The sequence below is a fragment of the Equus przewalskii genome, chromosome 1 (genome assembly GCF_037783145.1).
Source record: "Equus przewalskii isolate Varuska chromosome 1, EquPr2, whole genome shotgun sequence".
Classification (NCBI taxonomy): Eukaryota; Metazoa; Chordata; class Mammalia; order Perissodactyla; family Equidae; genus Equus; species Equus przewalskii.
Window position 1 is genome coordinate 133,950,396 of NC_091831.1, and position 20,413 is coordinate 133,970,808.

The 20,413-nt window shown below is 42.3% G+C and overlaps 1 protein-coding gene and 1 long non-coding RNA gene across 3 annotated transcripts; one reads left to right on the top strand and one right to left on the bottom strand.

The window, feature by feature from the left end:
• Positions 1-10,233, bottom strand: POLR2M (RNA polymerase II subunit M). The gene is made up of 4 exons (XM_070579096.1): positions 9,851-10,233; positions 7,483-8,124; positions 4,871-5,075; positions 1-3,057 (listed from the first exon to the last, which is right to left on the bottom strand). Exons 1-4 carry the CDS (start codon positions 10,231-10,233, stop codon positions 2,911-2,913), a joined length of 1,377 nt encoding a protein of 458 aa, XP_070435197.1. The 3' UTR covers positions 1-2,910.
• LOC139076514 (uncharacterized) lies at positions 10,232-13,358 on the top strand. 2 transcript variants are annotated; one of them, XR_011528218.1, is made up of 2 exons: positions 10,232-10,372; positions 12,735-13,358. It is a non-coding gene; the product is annotated as an uncharacterized lncRNA (long non-coding RNA). The 2 variants fall into 2 exon arrangements; XR_011528219.1 differs by having other exon boundaries at positions 10,235-10,372; positions 12,318-13,358.
• Positions 13,359-20,413: the final 7,055 nt, after the last annotated feature.

The window sequence follows — 20,413 nt, forward strand, 5'->3', positions numbered from 1 at the left end:
TACACGTGACATGAATTTTATAAGCAATGTTGAGTGAAAGATACCGGACACAACACACAGTATGATTCCATTTTTATGTAACACAAAAGTGGACAAAACCAATCAACCATATGATTTGCATACATAACTGGTAAAACCATTCTTTTGAAAGTGGTATTACCATAAGTTAGGATTGTAGTTACCCCTAGGGGACAAAGGTGGTGTCACGAGGGGACACTCAGGATTCTGGAGTGCTGGCAGTAGTTTTTCTGCATCTGGTTTGTGATTACACAACTGTTTGCTTTATCCATTTAACTGCACATCTGTTTTATGTACTTTTCTGTAGGTTATATTTCACAAACTTTAGAAGAACAGGGCTGGTACTACCAAATACTAACACTGATTAAAGCCATGATTATTTAAAGTGTGAAAAACACTAGAAGACCTAGAAATAGGCCCAAGACACACAGGAATTTAATATTCTATAACGACAGCACTACAAATCAGTGGGGAAATAGTGGTTTATAATACTGAACCAATCTGGTCAACCATTTGCAAAAATTACTATTAAATCTTCACCTCATACAATAGCCCCAAGTAAATCTGAGATGGATTGAAAATTGCCTTTTGAATTACAGATGTGTAAAAGTGAAAAAACTTTAATGGTATTAGCAGAAAATAAGGATAAATACATACGCATCCTTGGGGTAGGGAACGGATGCTCAAGCGCATGCGCAAAGGCAGGCTCTTAAAGAAAACAACTTCAACACGGAAACACCAGGAACTGTATTAAAAGGCAAATAAAACACTAAAAGGATAATGACATATGACAAAAGACGGACATCTTAATTCACAAGGAACTTAGAAACTGATAAAAATGGCAAACACTCCGAGAATATAGGAAAGACAGGAATATGCAATGCTCAAAAGAATGAATATAAATGGCCAATAAACATAAAAAAACACTCAACCTTCACTAAGTAATCAAACACAAATTTTAAGGTAATCCTTTTCTGCAATTATTCATTCTGCAAAGATTTTAAACAATAATTTTCAATTCTGGGAATTTGATATATTGCTAACGAGAATGTAAAGGAACACAGTCTTTGTGGTGAGTGATATATATCAAGATTCGCAAAAATTTATTTACACTCTCACCTAGCAATTTCACTTCTAGAAAGGTATCTTCTGGAAATAAGTCATTTTTATACAACATGATTATCTTTAAAGATGTTGATTGCATCACGGTTTACAGGTTACATTATAATTAACAATCAAACTGTCGCACAATAAGTTGATTTTAAAACTTACAGTATACCCATAAAATGGAACATCCTGTAGCTATCTAAAATGCAAACTATTTAATGTAGGAAAATGTTTACAACCTATAGACTATGAACCAACGTGCAGCATGATCACATCACTGAAAATATAAACGCCTAGCTATGCATAGAAAAGTAAGTCAAAGAACATATACCCAAAGGTTAACAGGGGCTCCCTCTGGCTGGTAGGTTTACAAGAGACTGTATGCACACGCACGAGAGCCCTTCCGTATTATCCCGCTTTCCAGAAATGACATGTGTTATTCTATAAAGAAAGAACATCAAATAATTTATGTTGTGAAATCATCTGCTATTAGTTTTAAAAACTAATGAACTTGTTAGCTCAGTTTACTTTTTACATTTGCTTTTTGAGGGGACAAAAGGGGGAGGTAAAGCAGTAGACACAACTGGAAGTGCGTGATACAGAATGGAGCCCTCGCCATCACACAAACATCGGTCCTACGTGTACCTTCAGTCAAATTTCCTAAAGTGAACAGTCTCTTTTACAGTAAGGAATTAAATTTAATTAAGCACCAGCAAAACATCACCATTAACATCTTGAAGTTGCTCTAATTAATATTTTATTCTTCCCTTCAACACTGTTTAAAGGCTCCAACATATTAGACAAAGAACTGATAACATAAGTGTTAATTTCTCTGGAGACAACTATATAATCCTTTAAAATTACAGAAACATGTTAGCTTGAGGTTTCTGTAGCCTACATATGCCTCTTTTGGGGGAAAAAAAAGCAAGGTATTGACAACATTTCCATTGTAGCTTTAAAAAAAAATAGGTTTTCTTACCAAACGTTACTGTACTGTAACTGAACCCATCATCTGCTAAGAGCAATGAACTCGTCAGGCAAACGCAGGAGGAGCTACTCCCTTCAGCTGGAGGAGTCATCTCAGACTGTTCCTAAACCTCATGTTACTCCAGGCAACTCTGGTGATCTAGAAAGACCATCCACCCTCCAGCAGCTACTGACAGTACTTCTTATTCCTAATCAGAAGATAACGTTTCTTCTTAAGGGAAGACAGAAGAAGGAAACAAACATTTGTTAAGTATTTTCTATGGGTGTCTTCCCAGGTACCTCACAGCCAATACCTCAATAACCCCATGCAGACATGCATAAAATTCGCTACACTGCTCCCTTCATTACTCAAAATAGGAGGGAACTATATTGTCCTAATTCATATTAGGCGATGCCTGGGACAACTAAATGTTTCACTGAAAGACGTGATAAATGCTAATTGATAAAGGAAATAATAAGGAAAAAAAGCAGCCACCTGCTTAGATTTGGCTTAGAAAAAAAAAAATGTGCTCTACTATATACTAAAATACCAGACCAACATACGACATAGTGCAAAACTTTAACACAACGTGGTTAAACACAACATTCAAATATTAAACTTTTTGAGCACATGAAAGTTATCTTCTGAAGGACAAACTGGGCTACTTTTATAGCTACCTTTACGTAATTTTTAAAAATTCTTTCCCTCAACAATGTCTGACACTGATCTTGATACTTGGTAGAAAGCCTGATGTATGACGATGACATCTCAACAGGCAGAGATTTAGGAGATTATCCCAATGCCTGTCATGCCCGTCTTCAGAATTCATCATCAGAGGACTGATCATCATCTTCATCCCTTACTTCTCGGTATTTCCTCAAAGTCTCCCCTTCTGGATTATAGCTCTGCATTTTAATATTCAATCTTTCAGCCAATTTTTGTGCTGCGAGCTTGGCTTGCATCTCCTTTAAAACAAAAAGCAAAGCAGAAAGTTACACATTCGCATCTTCTCCCTACAATTTTGCTAGGGGAAGTCATTTAAACAGAATCAGAAATAAAGAGGCCTTAACAGTCCACTTGGTGCTCTCCACAGCGTTATGATGGGCCTGACGCTGTGCCTACCACAGATACCAGAGGGCAACACTGGCGAGAGCTCGAGCCTGCCACAGTTGTAGTTACAGGTTTCCATTAATAAACAACAGTGCATGGAAATATCCCACCTCTACATGAGAAATCGAGTAGCCAGCTTAGCACCACAAGTCATAAACATGGATGCATTTTTAACTATGTGGGCACATGCATGTGTATATACAAATTCACAGAACAATTTGGGCTACTGAAGGTCAAAAACCACTAATGCTGTGCTGATGCTCCAACTGAAAGAATCTTCTTTCCAAGATTAAAACATGGCTTCTAGGCTTGAGAGTTACATTTCAATGTCATGATGAAAATCAAGAAATTAATAACAAAAAGCTGACTCTCCAAATTAAGTCCCATGAACATTACTATGCAACAAAAAGTCCAGGTAAACTGCAGACCCTGGCAATGTGCTTTATACACCCAAGGATATTACCACTAACTGATGGCAGGTGGCAATGCTCATTCCTAATCCGGCTCTTCACCCTTCTCATGCTTTCTCCCACATCACTTGAACTTCTTCATGTCCTTCCCCTCAGGCCATGAATATTATGGGTAGGTAGGACTGAAGTGGCAGCTACTACTATTACTCCACCCAGGAAACCAATTTTAAACTCAAGGGTTTAATTCAACTTAATAATATCTTAGGACAGGCATTTAAGGTCATATAGACAATTTAAAAAGACAATTCATGCATGCTATAGTCATAACTAGGCAATATTTTCATGCCCTGAGAGGAAGACAAGTGGATTTTAAAAAGGAGTGCCTTAAAAAGGCCAATCCATGCCAACTAAGCTTTTAGGAAAAGCCGAGACAAAAATAAAAGCCTAGTTCTGGAGTAACTGGTATAGAGTCCCTGATGACAACCCAGCTGAGCAACACCAGGGAGGGAGGCTGCTGTCTTCCTCGAGGCTCCAATTATTACTACCTAAGCACATCCGACCCCTTCTTTTCTCACTATGGTCCTCACACTTATTTTCTCCCATCTCAGATTATCCTGTACACAAATTATCAATACACAAGTTTAAAGATCCACGCGGAACACAAAGATCTTTGAAGAAAGTGCTATGCAAAACTGCTCAAGTCACTAACAGTAGGAGATTCTTCTATCTTCACAGGGGCCCGCAGATTATGCTTTTAAGCTTAGTGGCCAATTGTCCAGACTCAACACTATTCCCCCACCCCTTTCATGCTCTCCCCTATAATGCAGGAGATGGAAGCCTGGAAACCACATTTCCCTAACCTTTTTGGCAGGGCTCTTGGATAGGGTCCACCACCGAGAAGCTCTCGCACTGGTTTTACAAGGTGGCAGACAGAGAAGCGATATTATTGCTACCCTAACAGTACGGGCTCTGAGAGAGGTGAGATTCCGCAGCTGTCTCCCCACATTTCCTGGTAAATACCACTTTGATGTTACAGGTAGCTATGATCATCTCCAGCTGTTTCCTGCAGCTCTAGCAACTTCCAGACCCTCTGAAAGCTAGAGGCACATGTCTGAGAGCTAATGACATTAGCTGACCATTTCCCTAGTACCTAATCCCTTCAATTAAATGCCATCCTCCTTGAACTACCTAGAGTAAATTCTGACTTAAGTAAGCAACATCCAACACACAGACAAGAAACAATTAATACCCTAAATACCTCGTAACTCTGTTTCTGCTGTTTCTGAAGCGCCAAAGATTCTTCTATGGAGAGCAGCTGCGTAGGCAGGTGATGAAGTGGGAGAAGCCGAGCTGCCGTGATGTCATCCAGATGCTGCTTCTCCCTGCGCCGCCTTTCTTCTGAGGACACAGGAGACCCTCTTCTCCGACAATCACTCGGTGAACCATGTTGTTGTGAAGGTAAACTGAAGAAGGGAAAACTTATGTTATACCATCAGACCATTTTCTTTTTATAGACACACATTTATAACGTTCACACACACACACAAGTGCCCTTTAACCTTAGCAGTTAATTCTTCCACAAAGATAATAGTAAACCGTTTACCAATATTTACATTTGTAGATAAAATCTTCCCCTTTTTTTAAACACGTTTACTTCAAAAACAGGAGTATTTAAATTGGGAGCTTTTCGGAGAGTAATTTGACAATTCATTCATTGCTCTAACAGATAATAGGTACAGATAGGCTCTTTTCCTTCTCTCTTCAAACCTTACACTTTAACTGAAGCTATCTTTTCATTTTTTCATTCAAAAACATTTGCAAAGGGGCTTAGTGCCCAGTAGAGAGAAACAAACTTGTAAACAGTTTCAGTGCAATATAGTATCACAGGTACCATGATACACATTTGTACATGGTACGCTGGAACATAAAGAAGCAAACAGCCAGTTCCAATGGGAAGACAGGGAGGGTGTCAGAAAAGCTTCAAAAGAGTAAAATTTGAGGAGTCTTGGAATAATAAGTGCTCCCCATGTAAAAAGGGGAGAAGGGTATCCCAGCTGGGAGGGACGGGCAAGAGGCTGCAGCACAAAAGGAAGCACTGGAGGCGGAAGAGTAGGAAAAGGCAGTGGATAGTCTGGGGAGGAGGGAGGGTCCAGCCCACAGTGAAGAGTTCTATTCTGTGTAACAGGTTCAGATGAGCATTCATGAATTTCACTCTGGAAGCAAGGAGGGGATGGACTGATAGAATTAAGACTAGAGGCCAAAGAGGTCACAGTTATGGCCCAAGAGAGGGATGAGAGCCTTCACTGAGACAGGGGAGAAGATGAAGGTAAGAATGGTTAGAGAAGAAGGTCAAGGATATATATTATGTAGGTCTTCATGGCTAGCAGAGGGAGATGAGGGAAAAGGAAGATACTTTAGACAAAAAACCAAGGTGGTGGCACTATTAACTTAGGGAGTATGAGAAAGTCAGTGTGGGAAGAAATGAGAGTTCCACTTCATACACCGCCATGGTCAGGTTCCACAGGTAACAGGCCATGCAAATCTGAAGTTCCGAGAAGACCTGGGCTACAGGTAGATGAGGGGCAGCCTCCAGGACCCAGGTGGTAATGGAGCCAGGAGAGCGTGCAGGAGGCCCAAAGACACCACCTCATCTCACTTCCCAACCTCCAGCTGTCTACGGTATACTGACTCACCAGGGCCCAGCCTTTCCTGATAACTGCATACAAGTCTCTGTGGCTGGCTGTCTCTCAGAAACTTCCTTAACCTTTGTGGCCCTCATTGCTATTCCCTTATCCCCCTCTCAATTCCAGTGACATGACCATAATAGAGAACCGGGATCGTTTTATTCTCTGTTGAATGTATTAACTAGATGATGCTTCTGGTCTTCTGTCTCCCTAGAAGTGAGGAGAGATACCTCACTGCACATAAGATGAAAGATTACTTGATCAAAGATTACTTTCTATTCCTAACTAAAAATTAATGTAATATAATTCTGGTTTTCTACACTGAAGAAACAAAATGGTTTGAGGTTAAAATAAAATGAACGGTGGGGTAGGATTAAACTTTAAAGTCTCTTTATAATAATAAAAAAATGATTTTAGGTATTTTTAACCAGACTTTTTCAGTTTTTCAAAGACAGGCAGAGCGGCTGACTTTGTATCTGAAATCTGGGCAGGTACCAGTATTTGCATACAAGTAAATAACATTCTTTTCTCTTCAAAGAGCTTTTCTTTTTCTGAAGATCTCAAGAACAAAACTATGACAAGGAATTTAGAAGCAGGGCTAGTTAGATCCTGCCTGAATCTGCTTTCAGTTTTTCTAATCCCTTCTCAGTTCCCTTCCCCCTGAAGTTGTTATTATATAATTTAATGTCCTTCTAAGTGTGTAAGCTTTGGGTCCTCATCCAGGTCCTAAACTCTCTGCAAGCACAATCTTTCCTTCTGTGTCCCACGGCAACTGCTGCTTACATCGAGTGCGCACAGAAATATCTTCTGCTGAGAAAGTCTATCAGCTCCTGCTAGTGCTTTTCCCTTAGCCTACAGTCTAATCAAAGGGGGGAGCTGTCTACCAGAAAATGGTTCTGGAAAAAAAAAGCATAATAAAGTCTCTAACTCTGTAGTTATTATGAGATATTGGCTAAGTATCCTGAAATTTAATACTCCATCTGCTATTTAAAACCTTTTCAATTATGTGGGCAAGAAAACTAAAGTATTTTTCAACATGAATCCTCTGGTCTGTTTCCACAATATGCTCATTCCTAACCACAAGAAGTTCTCACACAAAGGTCCACTGAACTGAGAGTATTCTCCTAATTTTTGAGTTTAACAAACATTATCTTCCTGTGACAGGCCTGTTTCCGATGGTACTTACACATTGGTTTTAAATTTGTGTGGTGGCAGCACTGGGTTTTTGGCTCGCATTTCGAGTACTTCCATGTAATGAGGCTTCTTCTGAGGCCCACTACAAAGGCCTGTCAAGTTCTCAGGACTCGAGTTTTCTTCCAAATGGTGTTCACCTGGGTCTGCAATTGTGATCCTTTGTAACCTATCAATAACCAGGTTGTCAGAGCTGCTGGAACGATCTTCTGCTTGACTTGAAACACGATGCTGAGGGAGATGCTCACCAGCTTCAGACGAGGAGGGCACCCTGGCTCTGCTGCTGGAAGCTGGGCAGCTGTTCACTGTGTACCAAACCTCTGAAGCCCCTGCATCGCCTCTGCGAGTAGGATGTACAAGTCCCTGTCGTTGTGAGGTTGTTTTAGATGACTTGATGTTGTCTACAGAGGAACGGCCAGGAACTAGTGATGAAGTATCAAGGATCTGGTCAGAGTTGTGGGCCTTATCCGTGTCCACACCTGCTACTGCTCTTTGCCTTAGCTTACGGTCTACACTAACAGGATGAAACAGTTTACTTTTCCCTCTAAATTCTTCATATTCTGCAATGGCAGCTCTCACTTTGGCAACAGAGTCTAATATCTTTTTACCTTTGTCGGGCAATTTGTAAATGAATTTTCTGTCAAATGGAAAAGAACACGTATACATTAGAGCCATGTTTTGAAACGTGAGATAGAAAGACAAAGCATTATGGTCAAAGGGAGAAAAATGGATCTTTAAGGCAAAAATCTGATTTCCAACTGCCCCAAAACAGGAATGAAATCAGACAGTCACTATGCAAATACCTCAAAAAAAAAACAAGGAGATGCAGGAAGAAAAGGGAATATGCCTCATTTGTCTCATCTAATTAGAATTTCAGCAAAAGTATTTTAAGCATATAAGTACCATATAAAACATTCCAAAAATCAGCAGTTTCTAAAGTGTGATCTCTAAGACCTTCCTGGGAAGGGAAGGTGGACAGGTCTGCAAGGTCAAAACTATTTTCATGAAAATACTAAGATGCCACTCGCTATTTCACTCTCATTTTCTCACACTGATACAGTGGAGTTTCCCAGAGGCCACATGATACGTAATGATATTGCTCTGACGGCTAACGGAATGTGTGTGCTTGTGTATTCTTCTGTTTTAAACATTTCTTGTTTGTAATTCTTAATACATTGATAAATATTCGTAAATATAACACCCATAAAACAAGAGTGCTTTGGGATGCTCAACAATTCTCAAGAGTATAAAGGGGTCCTGAGACCAAAAAGTTAATTCACTGCTATAGATGAAAATCCCATTCTCACAAAAGTCAAAAAACTTGTCTCTACTAGGAAGCCCCCAAGTGATCATTTGTCTCTTTTGCTGAGTGACAGAAGTTACTTTTCAGATTCCCTTTTCTTTACCTATACAATAAATGGGGAGGGAAGTTACATCCCAGGCCCTCTATTCTTTCTGTGACACTATATTCGTTCCTTTCCACAATTCCAACTATCAACATCTCTCTCCACTTGAGAGTCTTGTATTTTCCCAAACTTCTCCTCTCTCTCTTGAGCCTCATGACCTCTTCTCCAGCTTTTAACACGGTAAGCAGTTAATTCAACACACCCTAAGTAAAGTCAACCTGGGACCTAGCCCCACTCCTCCATTTTTCCTATTTTCATTAATGGTTCTCCATACCATATCTGGAAACTTCAGCCTTCTCCTTCAACTACGCATTCAATTCTTCCACGCCTAATGTAGTTTTTCCAATCCCCCGACTACCTTTCTATTTTACTTTCTTACAACCCCCTTGTTGGTAATCTCTCTGAAAATATCTTTCTGCTTCTTACTCCTTCAAGCCATCCTGCACCAAGTTGCTAAATTAAGCTTCCTAAAAAATACTACTAAAAATACCACTAATAAAAATCACTTCCATTATATAGTCCCCCTGCTAAAATCTGTTAAGTCGGCCCCCTGAATGAGAGTCAAACTTTCTCTGCCTAATAGACCACTCTTTACATCCCACTCTCTCTATTTCCTAGGGTTCCTGTACAAATAAGATCTAGGGATGAAATCGACAAGGTGTCTGGGGCACGATGAGGGGAGCGGGAGGAAAGGATGTAGGATTCAGAACTCCCTGGGGGCAACCGACACGGTAGCTGAGTAAATAAAACCAACGCGGAGCCAACGGAGAGCTGAAATGCCGGCCAGGACGTGGGCGGCTGTGCGGTCGCAGGCCGTCCGCTCGCGGCCGAATGGGCCGATCTGACTGAGGCAAGGTCACCTTCCAGGCAAGGGACGGGGTGAGGGAGCGGAGGGACACGTCCCGGGCAGCCCGAACCGAAGGAGCCTGGCAGGGACTCGGCGGGACCCAAGCTTACTCGTTGCGCAAAAGTCTCTCCTGGCGCTTCAACATCTCCTGCAGCTCCGCCAAACTCCGCCGCGCCAAGTCCTCGGGAGCTGGGGGCTCGAAGCCGCGGGCCTGCGAGCACATTCTGCGGGGGCTGCGGCTGGCGAGGCGGCGGGCACTCGGCTTCCTCGGCAGCCCCCGCTGCTGGCGCCGGATCCGCGGCCGGCGGGGACTCCGGGGCACGAGCGGGAGCCGCCATTTTCCCGGAAGAACAGGTCTTCTTCGAGCCGAATCGAGCTTTATTGAAACGCCGGAAACAGACACAGACAAGGAGAAGGGGGCGCCCGGAGGGGCGGGAAGGGGCGGAAGGGGCGGGGTGACGTCACGCCCCGGCTGAGTGTGCTTTCGCACCATTTGTCGTTTGTCTGTTCCGCGGCTTTTCGTCTGTGTAGTCAAAAAGTATTTGCTGAGTGCCACCGTGATCTCGACAGATAGCCACGGCCCCTGCCGTTATGGAGGTTACCGAGTGGCGGAGGAGGCCGACATCAGTCAAGTAAGAATAAAACAATGTAGTAGGATTGGGATGGGCACCAGGGAAGGTATCTCTGAGAAGTGAAAGGCAAGTTGAATCCTGAGTGATGAGTGAGTGAGCCATTGGTGAGGGTGAGGGAGTGCACGACAGGGCTTGGGCTCCTAGCCCAAGACGTAGCGAAGTCCTCAAATGTTACAGTTGCAAGGATGCTTAGGGACTATCAGTGTGTCTTAATGGGGCTCTGTGGCATCTGGAGCAAGACCTTCCTCTGCGGCGCTGCCTCAGGCATTGCAAGACACTTGGTGTCTGGCTTCTGCCCACTGGTTGCTAGGTCACTCCCAAGTCGTTGTAACAGTCCAAAACGCGTCCCCTGACCCCTACACACACATTTCCAAAGGCCCGCGAGAGGTGACGGGCGTGGGAGATGCTGTCCGAGCCAGTTGAGAATCTCCTTCGCAATTCCCTATTTTGCTTATAGAGAGACAGAGGCACAAAAACTGAAGTGTTCCCAGGACGCCAAACTAGTCAGTGAGATCATCAGATTTCGAATTCAAATCCCAGCTGCTCTTTGCATCACGTCAATTTGAAAATCTCCTTCTTCAATTTATGCCTGTTTCCAAATGCATAAAATTGTTAAAAAGTTTTTATTTTCTGGCTGTTGAGAAGAAGGCAGTATAATAAACATCACATCCAGTTCTTACCTTCTCTTTACAGTTCAGTTACCAGAGCTGTGTCCCAAAAGTTAGAGGAGGAAGTATGCAAGAGTTGCGACAGACATTGATTGGGAGGTTTGAAGGCCCCCGTAACCTCCAACACCACCTCCCCATTCTCTGATATGGAGAATTTTAATTTTCTCAGTCCTCTGTCAGGTGCTATGATAAACACAAGCGATTCCCTCCCAATCAGACAGAAGCTCTAGATAAAATCTGAAGCTACTCCAGGGTGCACGGTTGTCATTTCTGTATCCTCCCAATCTAGTCCTTTCTAATCAGATTAATGTATCAAAATTCTCAACATAAGCCTTGCTTTCAAGGACTTCAATACCTGCTTCAGCCCTGGCAAAATAAGCAATACTTGAGTCAGGTTCCCTGGCAGGCTCCCCCAAAACCTCACTCGTCCTGTCCCTGGGCACAGGTGGAGGCCTTTAGTCCTCTACAGCAGTCATCCCCATCTTCTAAGACCTTGGGCCACAGGTGCTCTCAAGGCAAGGATGCCTTTCTCTCAGACCTCAGAATTTTGTCCCTGGCTGTTGTCCTCTTGTGGAAGGCTGTCCCTTTTCCCCCAGCCTATTATAAATCTTGGCTCAAGTCTCACCTCCTCCCTGAGCCTTCCTAGATTATTCCAACCCGAGTTGCTCTTTCTTTTGAGCACAACTGTGAACCTCATTATGAACCCCACAATATGAAGCGCATAATGCTTCTCTCATTGTGTTGTGCATGGTGCTTTTTCCTTTCTAACAAAATTGTAAAGTCAGGGTGCTGTGTCTGTACTTTTCTGTCTCCCCTAATGCACGTAGCAGGTACTAATTGACAGAATCTCCCTCTCTCATGATATTTTTTTCTCCATATCCTCTTCTCTTAATGAAATGTCCCTTTTGTATATACAAACCTTAAGCTTTTCCATAAGTATTGACCATAATTACTGTGAAGCTATTTTCAACGGTATGGGATAGAATCTTTTACACAACATAGCTTAGGACTTCAGAATGTCATAATACAAATCTGAATTCCTAACAACGCCTGTGCGCAAACTGTCTAGCTCTCTTTTCAGTAACCAAGCAGGCTATTTGTGCTTCAAAATGAAAACAGGCAAAGTATTCTTTTATAATCCATCAAACAAACAAAAAAGATGAGTGTTTAGAACATGAATTTTAACAGCAGTGTCTGAGGCAAGGGATGTGAAATGGAGAGATTTCACAAAGAGAGAAATCAGTACCATGGGTTTTACCTGTTTCCGTCCAAACCAGGCAAAACACTTGAAAAGAAATGGACCCACAAACCACAGGCAGCTAATCTCTGCTGAAGAATTCCAATTGTGTATCAAAGAGCCCACCTGTGACAAAATCGAATCTAGATGAGTGTATTTTGGTTTTGGTTTTTCAATGCTCATTAAAAAAATCTAAATCATGTTTCCTATGATACTTGGATTAATCACCTGGGTGTTAATTGCCCTCAGAGCAAACTAATGAATTTGGCTATTAGAAAGAAAGAAAAATTTACAATGAAGAGTAAAGGAAAGGAAAATCTCATCAGCATATGAAGTGGTGCCCGGATGACTTAGCCATCCCATTGCCACCAAGCTCCCCAAGGACAATGTTAGAATGTGATTTTAAAAAGAAAATCAAACAAAAAAACCTGGGAAAGATTTCCATTTGTCCTTACAGAGTTGAAGATAAAAATTGCCAGTCAACTGTAAAATTGTAACATCAATCTTCCGAGTCTTCAGGCTGCTCTTCTCTGTTTTCTCCCAAGGATTGTCAGTTTGGGGGTGTGAATGGCAACAAAACTGGTCACAATATACCTGGAGTACGCCAAAATGGCGGGAAAAGTATTCCCCATCCCACATGTGCTTAGTGTGTGAATTTAACACTCTTCTTCTCAAGAAATGGGGTTGATGTTCCCTATTCTTAATCTGGGCATGCTTGTGACTGGAGCAAAAGTGATTTTTCCAGTCTAGGTGATAAAAGGTGATGCAGCATGTGCTTAATTTTCTTGCGTGCTTACTCTTGGAACCCAACCAGCAAGCCGTGCAGAAGCCTGAGTTTGTGTAGGTGTTTTGGCTGTCAGTTCAAGCTGAGGTCTCAGCCGAAAGGCATCATCAGCCACCAGATGCGAGAGTGAACGAACCTGTGGATGATTGCAGCCCCCAACTGTCAAGTCACTAACAGCCTTCCAGACTTCCAAATTGGAGCCCCAGAAATTGTGGAGCAGAGACATCCTCACTAGGCTTTTTCTGAATTCCTGACCTACAGAATTTGGGGGCATAATAAAAAGGTGGTTATTTCATACTTTTAAGTTTGGAGTGGTTTCTTAAACAGCAATAGTAATAGGAACATTATCCAAGGTTAATCCCTCCATCTGTGCTCTGGATCCCATCTGTTTTGCCTCCTTGATCTCATTCATTTGTTCAATACATACTTATTGAGTACCTATTGTGTATAAGACACTGTTCTAGGCTTTGGAAATATAGTGATGAATGAGACAGTTTCCTGCCATGTTGAAACTTACAATCTATCAGATAGTACTAAGTGTTACATAGAGAATTAATGTGGGTGATGTGATAAGGAGTAATGGGGAGGCTACCTTGATTGATTGGAAGATTGAAGTTAGTTTTTCTGAGGAAGTAACTTATAAACTGAGACCTGAATGACAAGGAGCAGTTAGCCATAGGAAAGTCTGATGGAAAACCATCCCAAGTAGAGGGAAGAGCAAATACCAAGGGTGTAAAAGGAGAAAGGGCTCCACAAATAACAACAATTAAAAAGGCTGGGGGTAGGGCTTGTAGGGCTTTGTAGACGAGGATATGGAGTTTGAATTTTATTCCAAGAGAAATGGGAAGCCATCCGTGGTAGGCAGCCTCTAGGATGGCCTCCAATGGTCCCCCTAGTGAGAGGTCCCCCTCCCACTGAATATGGGCTGGACTTACTGACTCACTTCTTACAAATAGAATATGGTAAAATTCTCTTTTTACCATGTGGCTGAGTGGTTAAGTTCTCATGCTCCACTCCGTAGGCCCAGGGTTTCACCAGTTCGGATCCTGGGCGTGGATGTGGCACCGCTCATCAGGCCATGCTGAGGCAGGGCCTCACATAGCACAGCCAGAGGCACTCACAACTAGAATATACAACTATATACGAGGGGCTTTGGGGAGAAGAAGAAGAAAAGAAAAAAAAAGATTGGCAACAGATGTTAGCTGAGGCGCCAATCTTTAAAAAAAAAGTGATACAAATGGCAAAAGTGATGAAGTGTCACTGCCAAGATTAGGTTATAAAAGAGTTGAACGGATATTTCACCAAAGAAGATGTACAGATGAAAAATCAGCACATGAAAGGTCACCAATGTTATTAGCCATTAGGAAAATGCAAATTAAAAACACAATGAGATACTACTACACAACTATCAGAATGTCTGAAATTAGAAAGTTTGACTACACCAAGTGTTGGAAAAGATGTGGAATGACTGGAATTCTTTTACACTGCTAATGGCAATGTAAAATAGCACAACCACTTTGGAAAACAGTTTGGTAGTTTCTTAAAACCTACCATATGACCAAGCCATTCCTCTGCTAGGTATTTACCCAAGAGAAATGAAAGCATGTGTCCATACAAAGTCTTATACATAAATATTCACAGCAGCCTCATTTGCAATAGCGAAAAACTGGAAACAACTCAAGGTCTATCCCTAGGTGAATGGATAAACATTAAATTGGGGTATATCCATACAGTTGAACACTATGGTATTCATGCAACATGTCACGGCTTCACGAATCTCAATTATACTGAGTGAAAGAAGCCAGGAAGAAAAGAGTATGTACTGTATGATTCCGTTTATATTAAAATTCTAAAAAACGCAAACTAACCTATGGTGACCAAAGTAGATCAACGACTGCCTAATGATGTGGGGTGGCAGGGAGAGGCTGGGGGGAAGGATTACGAAGGGGCAGGCGGAAACTTTTGGGGGTGATGGATATGTTCATTATCTTGGTTGTGGTGATGTTTGTATGGGTGTATTCATTTGATGTCACAACTTATCACATTGTCCACTTTAAATCCACAGAGTATAGCATGTCAGTTATACCCCCTATAAAGCTGTTAAAAGTGCCCCTCTAGCTTCCACCCTCTCTTCTTCTTTTGGAGATAAGCTTCCTAAAAGGCTTGTCCACACTTGGACTCCACATCCTCACCACTCTCACCAGTGCCGTGAACCTCCTCCTGGTTGTCAAACCCAGGGAGCAGGTTTGAGTCTTTCTCCTCCTTGCTGCATCTGACCCTGTTGACCATTTTCTCCTTCTTAAAGCTCTCTCCTACTGTGAATTCCATGCTACCAATCTCTCCAGGCTTTTCAGCTCTGGAGTTTTTGCTCTGGGGCTAGAATTAGAGTCAGGGCAAGGACTTTACCACCTGGATGACCTAACGTTTTCTCAGGTTCAACTTGTCCAAAACTGACCCCAACCCACTCTTCCTTTTTAAAATTCCCACTGTTTAATGGCATTCCCAGCCACATAGGTGCCCAAGTCAAAAACTAGGCATTCATACCTGACTATTCTTTTTCCTTCAACCCAACTGGTCACAAAATCCTACAGCCTATATACCCTCTTCTCTGCACACTCTCCCTCCTCCCACCCCATTCAGCACCTTCCCATACACCTGTCATTGCCTCCATTGCCTCTGTGCAAGCCCTTGAATGAACAATTATAATAACCTCCTAAAACAGCTTCCTACCTGTATCCTAACCTGCTCTTTTCCTCTTAATTGCTGTGAGACAGTTTTTTTCCCTTAAATCTAATTTCACTTCCTTCACTTGGAATACTGATTTGGGGAACACCAATGTCGATGTAGTGAAGCCTGGAAGTGTTTAATTCCACACTTGTTGGGCCTCTCAACACACAGAGATGATCTTTCCACCACGTTGGGATCACTGGACGGTGGGTGGGGGAGTGCGGCAGGGGGACGTGCAGAAGCATACCCAGTGTCTCTGCCCAGACTTGGCCATAGTGGCAGTGGTGTGTCACAGTGGTGGTAGTGTATGATACAAGCGTAAATGAAAAATTTAGCCTGACTCCTGCCACGTGGCAGGAACTTGGGCAGCAGATGATGGCTGGTGAGAGGTTAGCCCCCAAGAAATTTTAAAGGAGAGGATAGGCAGATATCTGGACCACACAAGATCATTAGGAACAATGATCACCAATAAAAGGAGCTTGTGATGGTTAATTTTATTTGTCACCTTGGTTAGGTGATGGTGCCCAGATATTTGGTCAAACATTATTCTAGATGTTTCTGTGAAGATGTTTTTTGGCTGGGATTAACATTCAAATCAGTGGACTTTGAGTAAAGCAGATTACGCTTCATAATGTGGGGGGGCCTCGTCCAGTTGAATGAGTTGAAGGCCTTAAGAGAACAAAGACGGACACCTCCCCCACCCAGGAAGAAGGAATTCTGCCTGCAGACAGCCTTCAGGCTTGAACTGCAACAGCGGTTCTTCCCCGGGTCTCCAGCCTGCTGGCCTACCCTGCAGTGATAATCGCCTGAGCCTTTTTTCAAAAATGAATCTCTCTTGAGATTCATTTTAAGGAATTGGCTCAAGTGATTACCTATATAGACACACACACACACCCTGTTGGTTCTGTTTCTCTGAAGAACCCTGACTAATACAGAGCCCAGTAGCATCGATGGGTTAGGAAACTCAAGGCTTGTTTGATAACTGGACTTCAGAGTGAGAGAACTGACTAAGGGGAGAGCAGACTAGCCTTTGCTCTGCCCCTGCTATGTGCTGGGCACATGGAGAAGAGATGGGAACCAAGGGTCATAAACAAGTTTGAAGCAAATTCTATTTTCTTTCTTGTTTTGTTTTTAAGCATCATTTGAGAATGGAACATGCCAAACTTTCAAACAAACCATAGCAGCCATAGCTAATGAAAAATTAACAAAGAATGGCAAGCCTAAGACTTATTGAACCATAATGGCTGACATCTGTGTGCCATTAACCAACCCTCCTTTTCCAGTCAGTCCCCCAAACTGCTTGCTCGATGGGCAGAGCAGTGGGATTATCCCCACCTTACAGAGAGAGAGATGAGTGCTAGGACCTCCTGAGCCCCTGTCGATGGGCCACTCTCATCTGTCTGTCCCTCACAAACAACTGACAAGAGCCTGGCCAGTTAGGGAAGAGAAAGTAAGGGAGGGAACAGGGAATTGGAATTGGGTATGAGAAAAACAGAGTGAAAAAAGAGAAGAGAAAGAAACGGTTAAAGGGGGAGACACAAAAGTGGATGGGGCAGCTAGGGGGAGAATGTTTCTCTGCACAGAAATGAGAAACAGAAAGCTTCATAGGAAGCTTTGTGCTGAGGAATTCACAGATAAATTCTTCCTTTCCCTTCCGGCTCTAAAATTCTATCCTTCTCCAAAATGTCACACTTGCCCTCTTTGTATTTCACTGCAATTCCATTGCAGCAAAAGGTTTTCCTCAGCTACCCAAGGGTTTAGGCTGTAAAGTGCATGTACTCCACACTAAAAGTAAATTCTTGCATTAGTTATCCAAACTGTTTGAAATGAGGAACCACGTTTTCAGCTCATATCTCCCTCTTTATCAGCAAATAGTAATTTAAAGCCGTTTACTGGGGCTGTGGTTCCCCGGTGACAGACTGTGGCCTATTAAAATTAATCCTGACAGAAGACCCTTGCTGCTTTCTCCAAGCACATTCAGGCTGTGGGTTTATGAACAGGATGAACAGACGGCCCATCCCAGAGGGCTTGAGGGAGGAAGCATGTTAAAATGGCCGCCTGCGTCTTTGTTTGCTCAGCTGCCTGGAAAAACCAGGACGGAGGGAAATGGGATTAATCAAGGGGGCAGTTGCCCATGGAAAAAAAATAGGAAAACTCAGGAAGACTCTGGTGAGAAAATCTCAGCCAAATAAGGTTAAAGTTGGAGGGAAAGAATTCTCTCCTCTTCAGACTTTCACGTGGTTGAGTGCTGTTTGGTGACAAAACTCCCGTTTCAGGCCACCACAGTGTTTGATGATCTTTTTGATAGGGTGGGAAGAGGTAATTTGGAAAAAAACAATTAAATGTTTGATTCCCCAAAATTTCATGTAGTTTTAATTTTTAATTAGCAAATTTAATAAATATTATTGGTTAGATACGTGACTATTGGTTAGATATTGGTAGATATTAGATCATTGGTTAACTATTGAATCACTGATTGTGACTGAATAAGATCTTTCCATGATTTCTCATATGAGTAAATTCACAAACCAGAAAAAACATTCTTGAAAGATCACGTGTACTGATCTTTGGTACAGACTATAGACATTGTAGCTGTGGCTCCTTCTCTCAGTTTGGGAGACAGACTCTTGAACAAGATTTAAAATATCTTCCCCTCCCTTGAGTAATTTCACTTCCCTTTAACATATTGGCTGAAACTCCACCAATGCGTTTTATTTGGTTGATTAGCAAGGATCTTCCTTTGAGACTATAGATATTTTTAGAAGGATTGTAGCCTATCAGTCATTTACACATGAGCATGAATTTGTTCCAAATGGCTTTCTCACCAAAGCCTAGCTGAGGGAATGACCTACACTGAAAGAGTAGAATTTGACAGGCAGGAAAGGGAGAAAATGGAAAGAATTTTGAGCAATCTGAGAGGAAGCATAGACCAGAGAGAGTATTATAGCAGTGAGTTGAGGGTAGCAGGAAGACCCCAGAGGACCTCCTCTTCAGGATTTGGAGAATACGTAGGGCAGGTAAAAAGGGAGGATGTCCACAGCAAACTTTACTTGGAATTGGCTCAAATTCCATGTTGGAAGACAGAGCATCCTGTGCTTAAATGGGCCTCATCTGAGATTTTTCCTGAGACCCCCAGTACATCGTGTATCATAAGATGGCTGTAAGAATTATTTCATTAATAAAACATTCTCAGATAAATATGTTTACACTCCTTTTTTGCTTTAGGAAAGATAATTTGCATAATTACTTATCAGAAAACAGAAAAGGAAAGTAAGGGAGGTAATGTGCAGAGTCACTAAAGGGTGAGATTTCATACTTTGCTTTCGAGTTTCCCCAGGGAGGGAGGTGGGAGCTGGGCCTTTCGTGGAGGGAAAGAAGCAGCAGGTGTCTCCTACAGTGTCCGCACAGCATCACGTCTCACTCTTTGGAGTCTGACGTACATCAGAGGCCAGGAAATAAAGACACTGGTAATCAATAGCAGGATGGAGTTAGAGAAAACTGACTAGCCCTCTCCTCTCACTAGACCTGGCCAGAATCAAGTGTCTGGTCACCTTTAATTTTTTGTCTTGCATGAAAAAGAACATAGCTCTGGAAAGCTCCACCTAGGGGGAGCAGGAGCGGAGGAGCAAGGGATGCCCATGTGATAGATAGTCAGGAGAATTACTCAGACAAAAAAAGTCCTCCTTGATTTTCTTCCCCAAACCTTGGAGAACAGTCAAGCAGGGTGTATAGGACAACAAAGGTGATCCAGATCAGAGAATCAAGCAGGTGGTGGTGAAATTTGTCAATCCCCAACTATGTTTTTTGGGGGAGAGGGTTTGTGTGCCACTGACTTTGTGGCAGATTAACTTCTCAGGGCCTCAGTTTCCTCCTGTTTAAAATGAGGATATCGAACCCGACAAACTCCAAGACGCCTTTCAGCACTTAAATTATGTGATTCTAGGATGATTAATGTTATAACACACTCTTTGGCAACATCTGCATCTATTTAAGCTCATAAATGTTAAGAAGAAATATTTGGTATGCAGTAAATCAGGAAGCAGGTAGCTCCCTTTAAATAAATACTCATCCAGCATGGATGACGTTTCAGGTTTATCAGCCTTTGCTGTTACTCCCATAGTTGCCCGTATCTTATGGAACTGGATAATGTTTTCCATCACCTAGAATTCTTGAGCTTAATTTAATTTTTATATCTAATGGATGACAGCTCTGAGTAATTTAAGATTATTTATAAGGTTAAAAAAAAACCCTGAAGTTGTCAAAATAGCAGAAGACCAGAGAACTTTAATGAATAATGTGGGAGGAACATCCCCTTCAAGCAGACTGCAGAAAAAGGTGGTGGAAGAAATAAGTATTTTCTTGATAAGGCACAGAAAGAAAAACATTAGACAATGTAAAGTAAGAGTTGCAAATTGTCAGTCGTTGGCCACATCCAATCTACAGATGGATTTGGCAGTGCAGAGGTTTTCAAAATTATGAATTCGAGTGACTTTAAGACGGGCATGTACTTAAAAGCTGGGTGAGCGTCCTTCCTACCCCCTCCCACCAGCCACTCTCATTCCTACCCTAGACCCTTCTCATCTTTATGCAAACTTCCTGGGCACCAGGGCATTTGAGTTTGGGTG